This window comes from Sander lucioperca, chromosome 17, assembly GCF_008315115.2.
Source record: "Sander lucioperca isolate FBNREF2018 chromosome 17, SLUC_FBN_1.2, whole genome shotgun sequence".
In the NCBI taxonomy this organism is placed as follows: Eukaryota; Metazoa; Chordata; class Actinopteri; order Perciformes; family Percidae; genus Sander; species Sander lucioperca.
This window is the reverse complement of record NC_050189.1, coordinates 24,226,009-24,235,885: the sequence shown is the minus strand read 5'-3', so window position 1 is coordinate 24,235,885 and position 9,877 is coordinate 24,226,009. Positions and strand designations below refer to the sequence as shown.

General features: G+C 40.0%; 1 protein-coding gene across 1 annotated transcript in view; it reads left to right on the top strand.

Annotated features, from left to right (window-relative positions):
• The first annotated feature begins 408 nt into the window (after positions 1-408).
• Positions 409-9,877, top strand: part of adgra3 (adhesion G protein-coupled receptor A3) — a 33,347-nt gene continuing 23,878 nt past the window's right edge. The window contains exons 1-2 of the mRNA XM_031285006.2: positions 409-608; positions 8,361-8,432. Of these exons, the coding sequence (XP_031140866.2) occupies positions 409-608; positions 8,361-8,432 (272 nt within the window). The remainder of the gene's footprint in view (positions 609-8,360; positions 8,433-9,877) is intronic.

Here is a 9,877-nt window from a genome sequence, read left to right as displayed (position 1 = left end):
CTGAATTGGACCCACGCTATGCCCAACAAAGAAAACCTCTCAACAACTGGACAAGTTATTTAGTAAGCAGCACACTCGGCATTTAACATTTTCGGACTCGTAGGGTTGGAGGAAATAAACACTCACGCCAGGATGGAAAGGGAATTATAAATGAGTCGTTTGGCAAACAAAGGAGAACACCTCTGTCGGACTGAATACCGCCGAGCAAAGGGAAAGCTTTGAGAGAAATGGAGGAGGAAGGCTCGCTTGAACCAAACAAGATACTGGCAAGGGTCTCATTTCTGTCTTTAACGGGGACCTTTTCATAACAAAGCTCCTCACTAGCTATCAACTAGCATACCCATCTGCCCCGTTTAGTATCAAAACATTCTTTCCAATGCTGCAGTGGTTTTCTAATCGTGTGTGAAAATGAGGGTGGATCTGTTGCAGTTGTTTGTGATTTTTCTGCTCGGTGGTGGTTCGGCGGTATCATCTGATTGCAAATCATATGATGAACGCTCGAAAAGCGGTGGGAAAAGCCTGTCGTCCGACAGGAAAGTGGTCTGCAGCAACATGGAGCTCCATCAGGTGTTACCCCCGGACTCCTTCCCCAACAGGACAGTCACGCTGTGAGTATACAGAAGATGCATTTTGCATTCATTTCAGCTAATTAAAACACACCATTCCTATCTCCTAAACACGTTTAATACTACACTTTGAATCTATACGTTTTATTACCAGGTTTCAACTATCCGCTGCTGAAGGCTGTACGTGAACGTTACTTATATTCCCTGTTCATTCTTCTAAATAGTTTAATGCAGGGACTTAAACATATCTGTGATACCTAATACAACTGAAACTACAGTTTCTAAAAGGTCATAATTGATCAATATCTAGACCTGAATGTGTGATTAACTTCCATATCATCCAGCGTATTTCTAATAAGGGAAAGATAAATCTGGCTTGAATGACATGTCAGCCATACATCACTATTTCACAGCTGCATACTGCCATGGTGTAAATCTACCCTATGTAATAGTAACTGCCTGTCTTCCTGTAGTGATTCACACACAGGAAGATATTTTGGCTACTAAATCAGTGTTCATACAAGACACTATCTCTTACCATACCTCCAAGGCATTTTAATAGAGCTAAGAGCCCATGTGCTGTTGAGTTAATCCTTTTGGTGTTTTTTTTCCACTTGGCTGAAATATAAACTCTCTGCTGGGGTTAGATCTAGTTCACGTGGAACTTTTTTTGGTCAGTGTTTTAAGAAGTGTACAAGTACATACAGTGATTATATGGCATTTTAGTTTGGTCCTTGATTGGTAATGTTTAAAGTAAAGAAAGTTCACTTTATAATTCAGAAACAGCAGTTGTGATTGTATGTCATCCACAACACAACACCAGCCATGAGCGTTACATGTGTTAGTCTTTGTGTGGCCACCCTCACAATTCGTAAATACACACATATACATACAACTGACTGAGCACAGGTGGATTTCCCTTACAAACCTCTTCATGATCTCATTGATTGAGGTCATTAAATGTTACTATGGTGACTTTTGATTTTCAAGTCGTACCAGATTTAATTCAAAAAGCAGTTTTGATTTAGGTTTTATTTAGAGGGTGCTTGTCAGAACAAAATAACTGACACCAACGAAACTTGCAAAAAGACAGACATTTAAAGCTGTGTGTCCAGTGTGCACTTGTGCTTTGTGGTGGTGGTGAGCGATGTGGGAAATATGAGAATACCAGGGCAGGGTGCAGGAGTAGAAAGCAAATAATAGACTCCAGGGAAAGAAAGGGGTAATTTGGCTGGTAAGGTAAGTGAGTTTGCATGTTGTAACCAGTTTACCACAAACCACATGTATATTACTTTGAAGCACCTTCCAAAGATTTTTTAAATCTGCTTTCCATACATATCGGTTTGTAGTAATTTCAAGACATTATTTAAGTACAATTGCAGTTAGGTAACCAAATAGTGATTCATATTTCTTGACAACGTTACACCATTGTAGCATAGAAATGCAGACACGAGCATATTGATTTGGAAAATTGTAGAAATAAGCGAACATGTTGCCTGTGATACCATGTTTCTGTGGTTAAGCTCGGTCATTTTATCTCTTACTGGAGCCAAAAAATATCCAAATTAGGCCAGCGTGCTGCAACCATTCAACTGAATATTAAATCCAAAAAGGCCCGTCAGTAAACCAGGGTCCAGGCTATGTGCATCTTGACTAAATATCCTTTAAAAACAACAATTTCCTGATTTCTTTTGACTTCCATATTGTAAGCCTATGTTTTACCTAACAGTATCAATCAGCCATTAGGAGTTCATCATAAGGCACTTCAAAATTTGCTTCAACACACAGCCTACCTGTTGTGATGCTGCTTGTAGTCAGGAGCTGACTCTGAAATCCCAGATGTTGGAGCTTCCCATCAACACATAAATGCACCACACAACAGACTGGAAATCAGTTCACTCAACTGCATTACCACAAAATAAAACAAAATGTTCACTGTGTTGAATTACCTGGCTCAAGAAACTAACTTGTCTCTTTGAATTAATTTTTTTCTGTTCTGAATGATCCCCATTACCTTCCTCTACCTAGTGTCCTCTCAGGTATTTCTAGAATTTTAAATTATGCTGACCTCTTTTAGCTATGGTGTGCTCCAAAGTAATTTAGTAAGCCTTCCATCTTGTTCTGGTGTTTGCTCGGTCTGTCTTCAGTGAGCTTGGGGTCTGTCAGAATTGAGCTTAAGCACTGCAATGTAGATGACAGCCTCCAAAGTACAAGTAAGATTAAATTAGAGAACACAGACCGAAAGCAGTGCAACTTTCAGGAATTCCTTGCAGTCTCCGCTTTTGTATCTCGGGGCATTTGTTGTCATCCATTGTAGGAAAACAACAGAACTACTTCAAGTGTTCTTCACAATTTCCTGTAGACGTGAGTAATGAAACGGCAATTTATGTTGACTGCACAGGTTTTGGGTGTTAATTTATGACGTGTAAAATCGGATTGCCCTCTCAGTAGGTGCAGTGGTCCTTTTTTATGACTCCCTTACTGTCTCGTGGTGGGGGTTGACCGTGGCCCAAACACAGCAGGTCTGGACTGCAATTAACTTAAGCAGAGGTCTCAGCTATTAGGGACCTTTCTCAGGCTTGAGCATTACCAGCCATTATTTCTCCTTGTTAAGCCAAAGCAGACCTCACCCCGTTTAGCTTTTCTCTCATGAATTTTACCAAATATGAAATTATCCAGCGCTTTAAGGGTACTGTTTAGTTTAATTTCAAGAAATGAAAAGAAGTAGACTTTGTTAACTTTCATGGAACAAGCATCTTAATGTTTCTTTGACTTTTCTAAAGGGATATTGAACGCTTTGCAACTAGTCCTTTGGGTTTCCGTGTATATGTTCTCTGAATATATAATAATATGTTAATGTTAGTAGACATATCTCTAAGTTAGTTTGGAATTGTAATAAGGTTTACTTTTCCCTTAAGACAAATTTCCATTTTAACAACATTACACAGAATTACAAATGTCACAGCTGACTACTCAACTACTGTTTTGCTAAAGGGATTACTGGAGTTCCCTTGTTGTATGGGTGTTTTTCAATTTGTGTGTTGACATGCCATGTTGTGTGTGTTAATTAAAGGCCTTGCCAGAAATGGCAGCATAAGCTAGGTGTGATTAGAGACCCATTCCATTCATTATATGTCATACTCTTACATTGTCCTTTTATGTTAACTATGCCTATCTGTACACGAGCAGTTACGCACTTAAGTAGCTGTTATTTTTTTTTACCAGACTTAAATGTGAATTGAATTTAACCTTTGCCTCACACGGAAGGTTAAATCGGGCTGTGTGAGTCGTCTATATGGGTGTAGACATGGGTGTTTTATTTTTGTATATCTGTTTAAGTTTCAGCCTACATACCCATGCAGACAGAAACTGACCTAAATTTAAGCTTTCTGTACTCACCCAGCTCCTATTTCTTTACAGGTCTTGTTTAATGTATTTAGGATCCTTTCACAGGCGCACCTGGGTTGGACAGTGCAAATAAGCGCACCTGGTTTTGGCCTCTACAGAGCAGCACAGGATTAATGTCAGGAAGAAAGCAGGGATTTCCTCCCTCGCTGCAGGAAAAAGCACACACAGTTTGATGACACACATTGGAGAGCAGTAAACGGTCTTGTTTCACAGCAGTGCAAACCGGCAGTTAGGGTTACATTCTCACCTGGTTTCCTTGAGACTTTATTCAGGCTTCATGCTTGTGGGGACGTTTCTTAAAAAAACGGATGGTAAATGCAGACTTTTGTTTGGAATGCGTGTTGAGTCCTTATGTCAATCCTCTCGTATGTTTTTTTTTTTTTTTCTTCTCCCCAACATTCAAAAGCTACTATGTCATGCTGGGAGCCTTTGGAAGTGTTTGTGTAACTAGAACACAGGTGCCTGCTGTCATCCATGTCCTCAGAGGATTTGTTTTTGTTGCTCTCCAGGCAAGCCATTGGTCTAAAGGAATGCCCCTGTGTTTTTCATAGTAGTTCTGCGGTGTTTGCAGAAGAAAGCAAAATCCCAAAGGCGAGGCACTGACAGCTGCACATTAAGTCAGTTCGCAGCCTTTCATTTCATAGACCTGTTGAGCTTTGACTGTGCCAGGTTGCCCCAAGTCTCATTTAATCCCAGACAAGCAGTTCAGTTTAGTGCATAGATATGAGCTAAGGCTGTGCAGTGCCTTCTTGTCTACTGCTCATCTGCGTTCATCCTGGTGTTTGCATAGTGGATCATTTTTCCATTCAGACAGAGAGCTATAAGGTGAATACCTTGCTCTAATGGGTTGTCCTGTTGGATTTTGAAAGAGGATATTGCAAGGCCTACTGTTTGACTTACAAGAATGAAGTGGCACTAACAGCTTGTCTGACAAGTGCCCTTTTTACCTTGCCCCAACTCAAGTGAATCCCTTTTTAAAAAAAAAACGTAATACAAAAATCCTTATAGCACAGTTTTTACCCTTTGGTACCCATTCTCAAAATAAATCCAAATACTGCAGAAAAATGATGAGTGGAACAAGAAATTGCTGGATTATGGCAAGAATTACCTTGGCAAGTCAGTCATTGGACCAGTTCCCTTTTCCACCTGAGCTGAGGCTGACTTTTCCAGGTCACCCTAGAAGGGGTTTTATGAGCTCAACTGCAGCCTGAGACTTATTTGAAAACCTGTTGAAGGGTTACAGCTTTCTGTTCTTGGGAGTTATATGACCAAAAGCCTTCTGAGCATAAAGAAAGTGTTGAGAGAGCACCAGTTAGCTTTGTCCTTAAAACGCCATGTGCCTGTGAGGGGAGTGTGTACTGGCTGGCCATTTGTAGTCCTCTTGATAATGTGCCTACAGTCCTCTTGATAATGCGCCTACAGCCTAAGGCAAATTCTCTCAAAGATGTTTTTTTTTTTTTTTATGAAAAAGGGACTACCTTTGATAGTGTCAAATTTACTCAAATCGAAGGAAAGCTGAAATGTAGGCCAATGCATTTTATATTCCTCTATGACTCAGTAGAAATTAGGGTTCCAGACCAAGCTTTTCTATAAATGTCGTTGAGATTTATTGCATCGGTATTGGGAGACAGGATGTGAGATTTGCTAAGGATCCCCCTGCAGCTTGTTCCTGGCTTGAGCTCAAGCATGTCGTATCTATGCATCAAGATAAGGGAGACTCCCCTCCTCCATCGTTTGAGACCTAGCCTAAAGAAATTCCATATGCAATTCTTCAGTCTGGAGACCTCAGGCCGACGTCCAGAGACCGGCAGTAAGGAAGCAGACTGTCTAGTTACATACGTCCTGAGGTCGGTGGAGAAGATGCAGGTGGTTCAGTGGCTCTCCATACAATTTGAGGATTTCCTATATGTACATTGCTTGTATAGTCAGCAGTGGTATTTCTTTCTCACCAATGCAAGTGTAAAGAACACTCAATTTTGCAGCCGCAGCAGTTTCCAACATACCGAGGTCACACTCCTGTCATGAGGAAGAGGGAGGGACAAGGGAAGTGAAGGAGGGTAAAGCATGCAAATAAGGGAGGGATGGAAAGAGGGCAAGAAAGGGCTCGTGACTCTCAGTAGAACTCTCTTTCTACAAGGCTAGATGTGTATTTATGCAGCCAGACTTGAATGTTTCCCAGGACAACATTCATAATTCTGTAAACCTAATTATACAGCTTTCAGTTAAGCTAAAAGGCCTAATGGTGCTGTATGTTACCTCAAAAATATAACATCAGTGTTGTTGAGGGTGTGCTATACATCTTTGCTAATTGACAATTGGACATAATCTACTTTTTACGTCTGTGATTTGGCTTATAATGCCATTAAAAAAAGTTGATTGTCACTGTCATTAAAGATGACAGATACGGTGGCTCAGGTACTATATGTTTGGTGGCACCTGGACGTTGCTTGGCATCCTCCTGGAACATATTCATATACATGTTTACGATCCAATTATACTAATATTTAATTTTGTTTCCATGTTAAAGTTTTGCTATTTTGGTCTATTCTGTATACAACATCTATTGCTTCTCAGTTCATCCTGAAAGAGGGATTCCTCCTCTGCTCTTCTTGAGGTTTCTTTAATTTTTTTTCCTGTTAAAGAGTCTTTCCTTTTCTGAATTGAGGGTTTGCATCAGTTGCCAACACTGTCAGCCAAACATTATGAGCAACCCAAAACTGGTATTATCTGCAGTTCTATTGTTTTGTTTTGAAAGGTGGTTTTGTGCACACTCTCTATTGTGTTGATTGAGTGCCACATTCCTTGATTCACACAGGCCTCATGATAAATGCATCCCATTGGTATGCTAACTATTCTGCAATATAAATGAGACTTTTGTGACCACAATCTTGGGAGGCCCAGCGTCTCTGCCTATATCATCAGATCATGTGTACATAGGCAGTGATAGAATTTGCAGCCTTGTACATCACCGTGTTTTAACATCTGCCATTTCAGCATTCAGAAGTCTGCAAAATATAGGCAGTCAAACACAGGAACCGTTTGTTTGTGCACTCTCACTGAAAGGCAGGGAGCCAAGCAGCAAATCTCCAATAAGTCTCCACTGTCCAACCCTGTAATAAAACAACCCCTCAACACCCCATAATGACTCCAATCTGGCCCCGGGTTGTGGGTGCAACTAGCATGTATGTCACCCACCCACATCCCATCCCAGCTGGCCAGAAACGTATGCTAACCACAAGTCCCTGCTTGGGTTTTCTGCTGGGATTTGACAGTGCTATTGATTCCCCAGATCCTTTGGGAGTAGTTTGGGGAGAAAGACGGGAACTCTGAGGGACTTGGGCCCAGAAAGTGGAGCTTTACTTTGCAGCTGGGTATGCAAGGGGAATAAACTGGATAATAAAATCTGGTTTATTACCCAGGGAGGAAACAATCAAGAATTCACACTTGGACTTGGAGGTTTTCTCAAGCTTGCTTTTATTTTTGTGGTGATAAAGATTAAAACGATTTTCTTCTGTAAGAGGATGTGTTCTTGTTGCTTGTATTGAAGTGATATGTATGGAAAACCTCAGGCTACTACTTATAATTATCTACATGTTATCTACATTTGTTGCCTCATATCACATTACATTTAATCCAGTGTTGTAACTATGTCGAAGTCCAGCTGTACCTATGATAAGTTCTCTGTAGAACACCTTTTCCTAGTATGTAGAATTTGGGTTTTTGTTTGGGTCTCCTATTAAATACTCTTGACAGACCCTTTTTAGAGATGTAACCCTAATTAAAAATGTGGTTGTTTTTGTTTACTATGCTATTATGAATAAGCATACAATGTATCACTTTGTGTCAGATAATGGCAAGATTCAAGCTGACTTTGTTTGATCAAAAACAGACTTCTTATTGTTAGAATATATTTAGGCTAGTTATTGTGGTGGTTCTGGTATATGATTTGATTACCTGTTAGTCAAAGGGGCTTCACAGAAAGATCACTATCTCATTTTGGTAAGCCTACCTGTCTTAAGAGGGCTCAGATGCTGATTAACACACATTCCTTGTTGATATTTTGAGTGCTGTTGCTGGTTTTCTATATACAAACATGTTATTTGGCAAATTTAAATGTAGACCTATATTACATTGGACCTAGTGTGATAAGTTGACAGAAACATTGATTTTAGCTGCCGACAATATGCGACACAATAAGTCTTAAAAAAAAAAAATGACACAGGTGTTTTTGGTCCAATGAAAGACATTTTTTTATTAAGGCAATTAAAATATCTTTTTAATTATAATTAAATGCAATGTTTTGTGGACTTTATTCATATGATGTACATTTCAGTAGTTGTATTTTTTTCTGTTGCTTTGCATTTATACATATTCTTCTCTCCACAGAATTTTAAACAACAATAAGATTCAAGAACTCAGAAATGGATCCTTCTTCGGATTGTCTACTTTGGAAAAATTGTAAGTATTATTAGTTTTTCCCCTCTTCTGCTAATAATTTACACGAGCATTAAAGTGCTCATATTATGCTTTTTGGCTTTTCCCTTTCCTTTATTGTGTTCTATATCCTTTTTGTGCATGTAAAAGGTTTACAAAGTGGAAAAGCCCAAAGTCCACCCCAAAGGGACTTCCCATCTCCAACAGAAAACACTGTTGACAAACTGCTCCAAACAGCTCTATTGTAGTCCAGCCTTTACTTCCGTGACGAACGTGCGTCACTTTGTAACACATGTTATAATGCTCGCCTAGGCTAACTGCTAGCATGGCACGCCCTCATACTTCTGACTGGCTTGTAGTGCTGACCTAGCTACTGCGCATGTGCAACTCCCAACAAAGATTGAACAGAAGTGAGATGCCTCACTCTGTAGCTAAAACAGAGAGCTCAACACACAGGGTGAAAAGAGGAGCTGCAGCAATGTGCAGTACGACAAAATATGGTGTTTTTTTGAAAATTAAACCACATAAACCTATTCTGATATAACCTCTAAATACAATCATGAACCTGAAAATGAGCATAATATGAGCACTTTAATGTATGTTTACAGTCATGCCTAAACCTTTTTTTTTTTTATTTTGTTTCCCGTGCATTTGTTAGGTAAATTTGGCTTAGCAGTTGAAAGTCATCATTAAGGTTCAAACCTTGGAAAAAAAAATTTTTAAAAATGTTTTTCCATATTGCAAAGCAGATATTAAGGCCGTATGTATTCATGAAATATTACCAATGGGCCTCACAATGGTGGGGCTTTTGTTGTCAACTACCTTCACAATATTTAACGTTATATCTATCAGTGCATTAGCAGGAACCATCCATCACTCCACAAGTGAAGCTGGGGCTTGTGGAGTAGGTTTGTAAAACACACATTGGCCTCATGCCAGTGGAACATCCAGGTCATAGAAGATGAGTAGGCACCCACACAGCACTTAGCCTCAGTCAAGATAATCAGTCTATGGGGGGAGACTGGAGATGGTACTAGAAAAGGCTAATTATAGGTGTAGCCCCTAGGGTTGGTTGTTGTCTGCCTGGTGACATACTCTCAACATACAGCTGTTTGGTTATTCTGGGGATGGTGGCCTCTTTCTTCTACAGGAGTAACATATAGGCATCATCATTGCTTCCCCACGATACAGTAAGACTAGTGTTTCACACAGTTTGTAAAGTCTTTATCTTGCAGGAGAACTTTTTTTGAGGGACGGAATGTGGCAGAGGAGTGTCAGTAGAAGGAAATTAGTTTATAGATGGTGAAGACATTTAGTCATGTATGTTCTCTGAGATTCCTAGAACAACGGAGAGATGTCGTTCATGCCATGCGACTCTCTGACTTCCGAGATCGGAATGTCATCACCTGTGTTTCCTTCCTACAGAGATTTCAAGAAAACGGCTCCGGGCCCACACATGGGCCATGGGT